The sequence below is a fragment of the Tasmannia lanceolata genome, unplaced genomic scaffold (genome assembly GCF_043159265.1).
Source record: "Tasmannia lanceolata isolate RefF3 unplaced genomic scaffold, GAP_Taslan_0.1 ptg000034l, whole genome shotgun sequence".
NCBI lineage: Eukaryota > Viridiplantae > Streptophyta > Magnoliopsida > Canellales > Winteraceae > Tasmannia > Tasmannia lanceolata.
This window is the reverse complement of record NW_027518711.1, coordinates 119,511-132,130: the sequence shown is the minus strand read 5'-3', so window position 1 is coordinate 132,130 and position 12,620 is coordinate 119,511. Positions and strand designations below refer to the sequence as shown.

Sequence of the window (12,620 nt, the reverse complement as noted above, 5' to 3'; positions counted from 1 at the left end):
TAACGTATACGACGCACTGAATTTTCAGCTACAATTTTAGCTTCGCATATATAATGACAGTCTTCTTTTAGTCGGTCAAGGAGGGATTCGACTTTACTTTCAACACTACACAACACTCTGTACGCTCGCTCACGATTCAATCTCTGTTGATTTAAATAGTCGAGCGCATAAATATTCATAAACGCATCACGAACATCCTCCCAACGACAGATTGGCTGCTCACGTCTTCTACGATGGTTTGTTTCAATGTGGCTCCATGAGCATCGGGTTTGTCGTCGCACAGTTTCTTTAGCCCATTAGATAGTCTGGCGGTGATTATGGCCATTGTATTCATGATATGCGTCTAGAGCATCAATCCAATGTAAACATGCATCTTCATAATAGTGAAAGTGAGTGCGGCCATTCCAATTGCTTTCGTCGTACCCATCAAAAAATGGAATAAATGGTGGAGTCATAGAGATCGATGATGAAAACTGAAATCAACCCTCTGTTCTGTATGGCATGTCGAAAGAAACACACTGTCTGTCGCGGATCTGAAATCGGATGAGTGAAAGCTGATGATCGGAAGAAGGAACGCGATCAACGGCTTGGATTGCTCCTGCAATGGTGCTGAAGACTGTTGTTCGCTGCTGAAAATAGGCTGGATGCGTTCTAAAAGTTGTCACGAACAACTTTCGTGTTGAGGTCGAGGGCCAATTTTGAGCAGAAAGAGCCCAAACAAGGAGAGAGAAAATTTGATGGAGCGAGGAGAGGGGCTAGAGAGAGATAAACAGAAGTCTATGTCTCTTATTTTTTCTGATTTTTTTTTATTTTTTTCTGATTTGTCAAATTGCTCTTTCCTAAAGGAAGGGGTGGCGGTGGTAAATATCACTTAAAAAAAGGTGGGGGTGCACGAAAGGAAAATTGGGGTGTGAATTAAAGAAAGTGTTAAGGAAAAGAAAAGTCAAAAACATAAAGGAGGGGTGGTCTAGGGAGAAAAAAAGGCTTGGAAAGTTGTCTTTCTACAATCAACTTTAGTCACACTGACATGACTCTTTCTTCTTTTAACTTTGACTGAGAATAAAATGTCCTTTTGTGGTAATTTGCTAGGCAAGGAGCCTTTAGTTGGTAAAAACCAAAAGTAGTTCTTACCTTTTGCTTTAGCCTTTAACTTGCCTTGCTCTACATCAAAGTTCTTACCTTTATTAATCATCAAAGTTCTTCTTACAAAAGCTGTAAAGAAGGCCTATAAATAGGCAAATAACAATTAGTAACCTACCTAAACATGAACTCTTAAAGAAGCCTACTAAAATAAGAACTCTAAACAATAAATGACTAAAATATTCCTAATAAAAGTACTAATTGGCAAATATACCACTTATTTAATTTAGGCCTATCATCTGCATAAAAAAGACACCCAAATCTTTACAAGAGGTTAGTAATTTTCTCATTTCATCAATGTTTGCAAGAGAAAGTGAGAGTAGTGGTATCATTTACATGCTAGTGGCGAAAGATTTGGAAATGTCCTTCAATGTGTCTAGTGAGTTTGAACCTCTCCTGGATGAATTTAAGGATGTCAGACCCGATGAGTTGCCCAATGGACTCCCTCCTTTAAGAGACATTCAACATCAAATTGATTTGATTTCCGCGGTTCAAATCTTCCCAACAAGGCTCACTACCGTATGAGTCCTAAAGAGCATGAAGAGTTGAATAGGCAAGTCATGGAGTTGTTGAAGAAAGGTTACATCAAAGAAAGCATGAGCCCTTGTGCAGTGCCGGCCTTACTCAAAGAAAGATGGAACATGGCGTATGTGTGTGGATAGTCGTGCCATAAACCGAATCACTATCAAATACCGGTTTCCCATTCCAAGAATTGATGACAAAGATATTTTCCAAGATTGATCTTAGAAGCGACTACCATCAAATTTGAATCAAGCCGAGTGATGAATGGAAGACCGCTTTCAAGACATGTGAAGGCTTATATGAGTGCCTTGTTATGCCATTTGGTCTCTCCAATGCTCCAAGTACCTTCATGCGGGTAATGAATAAAGTCCTTCGCCCTTTCATTGGAAAGTTTGTTGTTGTTTATTTTGATGACATTCTTATTTATAGTCATGATAAAAGTGAGCATGTAGAACATTTGAAGGTTATTCTAACCACTTTGAGAGGTGAAAAACTATGTAAACTTCAAAAAGTGTTCTTTCATGACAAATAACCTAGCTTTCCTAGGCTTCGTTTCGACTTCAACAGGGATTAGAGTGGATGATAAGAAGATCAAAGTTGTCCAAGAATGGTCTACTCCAAAGAGCTTGCAAGAAGTGAGGAGTTTCCATGGATTGGCCTTATTTTATCGCCAATTCCTAAGAAATTTCAGCACCATATCAGCCCCCTTGATGGATTGCATGAAGAAAGATGGGTTCGAGTGGACTATGGAGGCTGAAAAAGAGTTTTCAACTTATAAAGCTCAAGTTGTCTAGTGCTCCTGTGTTTGCTTTGCCGGACTTTGAGAAGATGTTCGAGGTTGATTGTGATGCCTCTCATGTGGGCATTGGTGGAGCACTTAGCCAAGAAGGTCATCCCATTGCCTTCTTTAGTGAAAAACTCAGTGAAGCAAAGAAGTACTCTACTATGATGTGGAATTTTATGTCACTGTTCAAGCACTTTGGCATTGGCGATCGTATCTTGTTCAAAGGGAGTTTGTTTTGAATTCTGATTATGAAGCTCTCAAGCACATCAACAATCAAGGAAGCCTAAATCGAAGACATGCAAAGTGCGTCATAAGAGTGGAAAGTGCAATCAAGTGGCGGATGCTTTTAGTAGAAGAGTGGCTCTTCTTAATTCCGTGAGTGTACAACTTGAAGGGTTTATACCATTAGAAACATGTATGCTAATGATGAAGACTTTGGTGAAATTTGGAAGCTTTGTAAAGAAGGGAAGCATGAAGATTATCTTCTTCAAGATGACTTTCTCTTTAAGGGGATTCGCTTATGCATTCCAAAATACTCCCTTAGAGAGTATGTTATAAAAGAACTACATTCGGGAGGTTTATGAGGACATTTTGGAAGAGACAACTATTTTGCTAGTGAAAGAGAAGTATTTTTGGCCGACCATTTACCGAGATGTGATGCGTTATGTGAAGAGGTGCCGAATATGCTAAACATGCAAGGGACATACTCAAAACACCGGTACCTACAGTCCACTTCTACTTCCTAATGCTCTATGGGAAGATGTTAGTCTGGATTTTGTGGATGGCTTGCCGAGAACTTAAAAAGGTAATGATTCCATCTTCGTAGTTGTTGACCGTTTCTCTAAAATGGCCCATTCATTCCTTACAAAAGACTATGGATGCTTCCTATGTTAATCTTTATTTCAATGAGGTAGTTAAGCATCATGGTACTCCCAAGTCCATTGTTTCGGATAGGGATACTAAATTCCGTAGTCATTTTTGGAGATGCTTGTGGAAAAGAATTGGTACTATTTTGCTCTATAGTAGCGCCTATCACCCGCAAACCGATGGACAAACCGAGGTGGTGAATCGAATTTTGGGAGACTTGCTTAGGAGTTTAGCGGCAAAGAGGCCCAAGCAATGGGATATGGTGCTTCCCCAAGCGGAGTATTCTTATAATTATGTTGTGAATTGTTTTACCGGTAAGAGCCCATTTAAAGTGATCTATGGAAAAATTCCAAAACACTATCTTGATCTTGCACCCATTCCCGATCCATCGTTGTCCAACAAGAAGGCGGAAGATTTTGCTAGTACCATAACAAATATTCATGAAGAAGAATCTTGAAGAAAATACCGAGAAGTACAAGCAAGCGGCCAATACTCATTGCCGAATCAAAATCTTCAATGAAGGTGATCTTGTGTGGGCTTATTTGAAGAAGGAACGATTTCCAGCCCGATCCTATGACAAGCTCAAGGAGAAGAAGATTGGCCCATGTCGAATTCTCAAGAAAATGAACAATAATGCATACAAGATTGAGCTTCCTCCAAATATCAATACTCACCCTACTTTCAATGTCAAAGACTTGACAACTTATCATGGAGAGCTTGATGAGAACTCGTGGGTGAGTTCTTTCTCACCTGGAGATGATGATGCAGTGCCAACATGGCAGTGGCAGCCATGTCATGCCTAGGTGTTTTTGGTGGAGTTCCAAGTTGCATTCCTGCATTAAAGCTTCTGACCATTTTTTAACCTGATTTTTGGACCTCTAAATGGCAGAATTATGGAAAGTGGTAAACTACAAAGTTGTAGTTCTTTTTGAGATCTTACCAACAAGTATTTGTGCTCGAAAATTTGACTGGTTAGAAAGTTATGGTAGTTTTAGTGGACTGTGTATGTAGGTTCCCAAACCAGTCCAAGTTAGTGAGTTTCAATGCTATAAATGTTATGTTAGTCGCTAAGTTAGCTAGTGGAGGGGGTTGAATGAATTTTCTCTTTTTTTCTTTTAAAGGGTTAGAAACCATCTTTAGAGGGGATTTTGGATGTTGATTAACTTATGTAATTGATGGAATATCAATTGGGTTGAGCTTTGCTTCCGTTTTGGTTCTTCTTCTCTTGTTGTGTTCTTGAATTCTAATTTTCTTCTTCTTCCCTCTTAAGCCACCCACATTACATTGTCATGATCACATGGATATCTCTTCTTATACAGTTGCAGATTGGGCTGGATCCACCTTATGGGCAATTTAGTTACATGGAAATGCAAGAAACAATTAGTTATTTCTCGCTCTAGTGCTGACACAGAATACATGGCTACATCATATGGCGCATGTGAGCTTCTATGGCTTCATTCCCAGCTCTCTGAGTTTGGTTTTCATACCCTAGGTCCAATGCCTTTTTATTGTGACAACCAAGCTTCTATCCACATCGAATGAAGCATATTGACGTAATGCTCACTGTATCAAGGAAAAAAATTGTGATGGGTCCTTGGCCCATCCATTTGTTCGCTCGTCGCATCAACTGGTTTTTATCCTTCTATTGCTGTAGGGCACACTCTTCTTCAATATAGTAGTATCAAGCTGGGCATGTCAAATCTATATTGCCCAGCTTGAGGGGGGGGGGGGGGGGGGGCTTGTAATGTATTGTATTATATTCTATGTATATTTGGTATGGAGATAGATGGTCATGTAAGTGTATATTTTGTTTCCTTTATTCTTTGCCCTCATTTAGGGAAATTTGGTTATTGTAATAATGTATGTTAATATAAGGCAAAGGAGTCTCATTCTCTCATTCTCTCATTCCACTCTTCACAACATTTCCTTTTTCCTTCTCCACTCTTTCTTTTCCATTTCTTCTTCCTCCATCGAATCTAACTTCAGCCATCAAGCATCAGTTTGGACATCCGATCAAAGAGACCGGAAGAGATTAGGAGTTGTGAAGATTTCAAAGACTTTTTGTAGGTTTAGGATTTTTTTCTTGTGTAAGTCTGTAATATCTGGGTTCTCTCTCAGAAAAATCATAAGTAGTTATGTGGTTTAGAACATTATTGCCTGTGACTTACAATTATAAAAGGGAGTCTAGGGGTTGTTTTCCTATAAGTCAAGGCTGTAGCAGCCAAGGGCAACATATTTCCAGGGGTTGTTTTCCTACAAGTCAAGGCTGTAGCAGCCAAGGGAAACATATTTCTTTGGATTTGTCACTTTTTTCCACGTTTCCATTTTGGCTATTCTTTTGAAGCTGTTGAGATTTCATAACTTGAAGAAATTCTGCTGCTTGTTTATCTTGAGCCCTGCTTTATTTGTTTACTTTCTTCTTGTGTGCTTGTGGTGCAGATACGTTTCCATTTTGGCTATTCTTTTGAAGCCGTTGAGATTTCATAACTTGAAGAAATTCTGCTGCTTGTTTATCTTGAGCCCTGCTTTATTTGTTTACTTTCTTCTTGTGTGCTTGTGGTGTAGATACCTAGCACCTTACTACAGTTCCTGATGTTCGAATCCTCTCTGCTAGAAATTTTCACCCACATTTATAACTCACTTTGCTGGAAATTTCTGCATCTAGCAAATTTCTTTATGATGAGACCTCTTCAAGTTTGAGTAGCAGACACTAACTCCCAAAGATTATTAACAATAGGTTAGTAACAAGTTTTTTTTCTAACACCCTACTTATATCCAAGGTTTTAAATTTCGGTTTCAGTCGCCACAGAATGGGAACATTTGGGTTTCAATTGAAAATTTTGGTTGAAATTCTTAAATATCAGACAAACGTATAGAACATATGCAAATGATTGAATTTTATGATGAAACTTCTGGAACTACTAGAATAAGCATAAACACAAACTTAGAAAATGTGACATGAACACTAGTGACATGCGCTGCTGTGCATGTTTGATAATTCAGCATATACCACGTTTCACATGAAATTCATATAAATATTTACACAATACATACACCACATTTCATATGTAATTCATATAACTATGATTATATAAGACATTGATATTAGCATACCACTAATACACTTATGGCTTTGGTTTCAGTATGTTTTTCGATTTTGTGTTTAGGTGGGGATGGAAACCGAAATATTTCGGTCGTTTCATGTTGATTTTAGTGAAAATTTGAAACTATGCTTGTCTCAGTCCTCCGACCCAAGTCCTCCAGAAGAAGCCAAATAGCCCTCTGACCTTGGCTATTGAGAACAAAACGTGGATAGAAGAGGAACAAATCTGTACCCACGTTCTGTATTTAAGAACAATCCATCTTTCGAAGGATCCTCAGAAGAAGTGGCCATTCTAGACATTCTTAGCTTTCTCCCTAACAAGTAGAGCCATCTCTCCTAACAAAATCATTGACTTCATTAGCCTTCACAATTCCATCTGATGGCGAAGTATATAACTATTGCCGGCTGTAGCAACCAATAATTCCATAACAATTTTAATGTGAAACAATAGAACATAATATTTTAAACAACTCCAAGAAGGATGCTAGGTCAATCCATGGGATTCATTCTCATCTTTAATAAATTAAGGTCTTCTCCTCAAATTGATCCTGAGCGTCTATGTATTCTTGTGCCACCTAATCTGCATCATTCTCCCCAAGTTGGAGAGAACTCGACCTTGAGTTCAAGTCTTCTTCTTCCTATGAGTCTCTATGATACGGAGCTAAATGTTTGACGTTGAATACATCATGGGTAAGAATGTGACTTAGAAGCTTCAGTCAGCACGCATTGTCATTAATCTTTGCAAATCTTTTGCATGGGACCATGTTTCTTGGACTTAGCTTGCTATATTTACCACTTAGAAATTGTTCTTTGGTAATGACGACCCCAAAAAAATCTCCAACTTCAAAATACTACCATAAAGCGATGCTGATTTGTGTGAGCTTTATAATTCTCTGTAGCACACTCTAATTGTTCATGGACATGTGCTTGGATTCATGATGATTTGCAGTAACTTCCTCTGCTTTACGATGCGCCTGCATTATATTTTTAGATGGAGCAAAATCAAGTTCGGTTTTACGATTAAATCTGTGCACCAACTTAAGTGGATTGAATCCTGTAGATCTGATGGTAAACTTACTGAATGGAAATTCAGCTTGAGATAAGTCATGATCTGACCTTTTAGTATTGCTTCCATTAAGGCTACGAAACAAGTTGCAAATGCTTCGATTCACTACTTGTGTTTGCCCTTGGTTTGTGGATAATAGGCACTACTAAAACATAGTGGTACCAAGTAGTTTCTATAAATTCCGCCAAAAGTGATTGCTCAATTTGCGATCACGTTTTATGGAATTTGGCACTCCATGCAAACAAACAATCTCACCGGAAGTATAATGAAGCAATGTTATACATCCATGATTTTGTGACAAGCCACAAAATGTGTCATCTCTGATAATCGATCCACTACCGCAAAGGCCAAATACATACATCTTTGAGTCCTGAAAAGACCCAAGAGGGGTATATTCTGAAAGTTCCAAATATTTGGAACGCACCAAACTTGTAATCACACAATAGGCAATAACTCATAGCATGTATGATCATCCACTTGAAAGCCAAAATGTTTTTTCTCTCTTTTTTAGAGAAAAAAAAAAAGAACCTTTAACATTGCATTAGAAATTTATGGGAAAAAGTACACAAATCCTTAAAAACCCTTTTCCACCAAACCCTAGAGGTGTCAAATCCTTGACATGGTTGTACATCTTACGGCCTGATGAGAGCATCAGAAATCCATGAATGGATTGTGCTTTGATACCAACATGATATATAGCCTCAAAATCTGTCAAAATATGTGGGTAAACGAAGGAGAGAGAGAGAATAGGTGACGAAGAGAGGAGATTGCGACAACAAGGCAGCGAATCACATTGCCACAAATCCAGTCTTTCATGAGAGAACTAAACATATCGAGGTTGATTGCCACTTCATTCGGCACCAGATTCAAAAGGGAGAAATATGCACAGTGTTCACTAGATCGGTGGATCAATTAGCGGATATGTTTACTAAGCCATTGAACAAAGCTAAATTAAGTGATAATTGTAGCAAGCTAGGAATGTTTGACATATACATTCCTGCTTGAGGGGGAGTGTTAGTGTATGTATATGCCTATGGGCATATCCGTCTTTTGTACATTTTTCATTATATATAAATACATAAGTGAGGGGGAGACTCTCTAACTCACAATTTCTTTCTCTCACTCTTCCTCAATAGATACCAATATGATGCAGTGCGGTTGTGGAAGCACAAATCAGATCTAAGAATCCGGCTTGCAAATTACGAAATCAAAGAACACAAGAATTTAAGAAGAGGTGTTATTTCTCTACTTTTATTCCAAATAAGATGTATAACCCAAAATTCATCAAAAACTCTCCAAAATTCTCCTATGTGATTATTTTTATAGAAGTACTTACACGTAGCTAAAAACTAAACCAACACAAATTCTCCTCAAAAAAAATATAAAGAAACATGCTAAAATGAACTTCCTTAACCATCTTGTCACCTTGACTCCTCTAACCCTCGATCGATGGCTAATTCCCTCAATTGATTGATTTGTTAATCGATCGACGAGGTCCACTTGTAGTTTTATTAAATCAAAGGCTTCTCCTTAATCCCTTTATCAGTTTCTTCTTGGCTTGATCCTGGTTGTCCAAGTCATCTTGTGCTATCTGATCTGCATCAGCAATGAGAGACGCATTAAAGGTAGAACAAAATAGTTGTGGAAATAGAATTCTTCCATCTCCATAATATTCATCTCTAGTATCTCTTAAAATTGCTGAAAAGAGCCAATGAATATCTATCCTGATTAGGCATCTTCTCCTTCTAGGGACTAAAAACAGCCTCTCTATTTCATCCTTAAGGAAAGGATAGCTCAAATGTATGAAAGTGCCAAAAAACAAAACAATTAATGTACAAATTCATGGTGCAATTACTCTCAGACATAGGGTTTGTTTTCCACAATTCATTACTAAAGGCAACTAGAGCCACGTGATCAAAAACATGAAAACTACTCTTACTAAATATAATCAATGCTTGTAAGTATAGTAATGCACATCCTTTTTGTACACACCCTAGTTGAACAATTTATATTGGAGTTTACTTGGACACTTCCCAGTTGAATAGTTTATTAGAATAACTAGCCTTGCAATTTTATCATGCTATGTATGAATTTAGTTTTTTTTTCTTTATATTATTTACTTTATTTTTTAAAAATATTTATTTTATTTAACTAATGCTATTTTTAATTATTATAGAACTATATATATATATATATATATATATATATATATATATATGTTACGAGCATGTTTCACATATGTATCAGTCTTTGCCATTTTTAATGAATTCTTTATGTTTTTCTGCATTTTTTCGTATTTTCAATTTTTAATAATTAACTTCTTTGTTTGATATTGTAGAAATTTTGACATAGATCTACATATGTAGGCTATGCTTGTTTATTTTATTATTCCTATAATTACGTAGCGGAAGGTTAAAGTACATCCTGAATTTACAAAAAATCCCAAGTATGACATATTTAAAACCTTTTTACATCTGAGGAGATTGACTAGGTTCATCATTTCCGTATTTCCTCAAGTTGCTTTTACACTTCTCATAACTAAGGTTCTTCATTGACAAATACTCCCGCATCCAAATTTTCAAATCCTTGTGAGAAAAAAGGGGGTTAGGAGAGCAGGTATATAGAAGCTTCGACAAGTAGCTGAAATCAATAATAAGAGACAATTCTATAAAAATACGCAGTATTTTGTATAGAACATAATGTGAATTTACAACTAATACTAATAGGATTTTTTATAGAAACAATTTAACCAGATAGTAAAACAAACCATTTAAAGCCCAATAGTTTCCAACTGTTTCTATTTCTGAACTTTCCTGTAACGATCTGTCTCACCGTCGTATTGTCCGCTTTGGACTTGGCCCGCTTCCACTTTTGGGTAAGTCGGCGGCTCAGAGGAACAAACACGTCACACGAGAGAGACTATCGCACATTTACCTCTTCCATTTCTTTCATTTCTCATTTTCGTTCAAACTTCTTGTGTATATGAAATCCAACATTTCATCATTTTGAAACAAATATGATTTGATATTTCTCAAATGTAAACAATGAATAGTCGAAGTCAAACAGATAAGAAATATCTGAATAAAACAACATATAATCATATCCCCATCACTTTCATTGAGAAAAGATACCAGTCGAGTCTAGCTATCACTTGCCTTATCAAACCTGAGAAGTGGGAATTTGAAGATGCTTAACCTTGAAGATGAGAACGATCAGGGAGAAGTGATTCTCTTAGCCTTTTCCTTCTTCTCCCTCTCTTCCTCCCTTTTCTCTCTCCTTTTCCTGTCCTCTTTCTTCTTCTTCCTTTTTTCTTCTTAGCTGCTCTATTTATAGGAAAAGCTGAGGGGAATAGTAACATGTGAATAGTTTTTATGCATAATAACTGTTATTTTTACCGGATATTACATATATTTGGTCATTTTCTTTGTTAAAATAATTGTTACCTCACTTTTAATAGGAAAAAAAAAAGCTCAGCAGATTGTGGACAATATGCCCGAGACAGTACAAATCTAATAAATCACATAAAAAATCGTCAAATCATAGTTTTTAGTTGAAGTAAATAATCAACTCAAAAACTTATTATAAACATAAAATGTGTTTGAAACATTACATATTGCTCTTTTTTGGGACCATCAAAATCCGTATCACCATTCAACCTTGCGTTGGATGAGTAGGTTTATTAAACTTAAGTTGAGCAAATAATAAACCTCTACACATCATTTTATAAGTGGGTGAAAAAGATAATATGGTTCTTCTTGCTTAGGCCCTGTTCATTTCAGATTGGGATAACCGATTCTTTGCTCCAAACTGATTATTGGACTCAAAATTATGTTTAATTTTTAGTCCAATAATCGATTTGGGCCTAACAATCGGTGGCCAAAATCTGAAACGAACATGGCCTTACTTGAATGAGAATCCATATATGTGTTTTTATTGCATTACCTTCAGTAATTATTTTTGAAATTATGGATATTATTGCAGTTCTTGGTATAAACGATTATAGTGTTTATCTCATCCAGTTTTGGTGCAGTAATTGATGCCGTCTTACTATTGGGAGAATATATGAAGGATGATCCTTGGTTGAAGCTTTTATGCGATCATCTAGGGTAAAACGTCTGACTTAAACTATGAATAAGAGGATATCTAGACTTGTTTTATTTGGGGAAATGCTATCAACCCCCCCTTGTTTTGATAATTGCTCCTCTTTACTTTATTAACCACTTTTCTGATTGACAGTTGATAGCTTTTAGGGAATTGTAAGTCTTTAGCAGCCATTAGAAATGTGTATAATAAGGAGGGAAATACCATTATCAAAGCCAGGGAGTGGACATCAGGTCTATCCAAGAATTGTAACAAGCCTGTAATTGCTGATTAGAAAATTGTAAAATAAGAAGAGAGTGCCTTTCTCTGAACAGGGGGCTTCAGATGGCATCTCACCTTATTTTGTATAGTTCATATTTTCTTCTTGCGGAACATAGAAATATGAAATGGAATTGAAATGCAGAAATAAGTTCCTTAACTTCTTAGGCTTGGTCTGACTAACCAGATTTTTCAGGTTGGATATACAAGAAGTAACCAGAAAAGCACCTGCCCATGAAAGCATTCCAAGTGCTCTAGAAATTACCCCCGGATCCTCCACACAGGTAAGTACCAAAACATATTCTCTAAAATTTCCACTGGCACATACTTTCAATTATTCATACTCTTATTTTTATTTTTCGACATTTTTTGTCTAACAACTTTTCTCAATCAATTTTTAAAGATGAAACTTGGTAACGAGAAGAACGCATCAAGCAATCGAAGACAATCGAAAAAGATGAAAAGAGAGACTGCTTCGCAAAACATAAAAGACATGTTTCGGAAAGCCTCAAAGTCAAAAACCTGAAATGCTATTGGAAGTGACATGAATGAAATTTCGTCGAAGGCTACCTGCAGTTTCAGAAGGAAAAAGATTGGCTACAAAACATTATTCCCTTACCATCCTTTTCTAAACAAATTTTACACCTATTTTCCTCTTGAAAAATGAGCTTCAAATTTGTTTTATGCTCATTTTATGTCAAAAGAAACAGAGCCTTGTAAGAAATCCATCCCATATTATTGTTTTCTGTTTATGGCATGGCACTGTCATGATTGAATCA

The 12,620-nt window shown here is 36.7% G+C and overlaps 1 protein-coding gene across 2 annotated transcripts in view; it reads left to right on the top strand.

The window, feature by feature from the left end:
• The window catches only part of LOC143859584 (uncharacterized), an 83,394-nt gene extending 70,774 nt beyond the window's left edge, over nt 1–12,620 (top strand). For both annotated transcript variants that reach the window (XM_077370239.1, XM_077370238.1), the window contains 3 exons: nt 11,513–11,588; nt 12,038–12,125; nt 12,245–12,620. In XM_077370239.1, the coding sequence (XP_077226354.1) occupies nt 11,513–11,588; nt 12,038–12,125; nt 12,245–12,367 (287 nt within the window). In that variant the 3' untranslated portion in view covers nt 12,368–12,620. The remainder of the gene's footprint in view (nt 1–11,512; nt 11,589–12,037; nt 12,126–12,244) is intronic.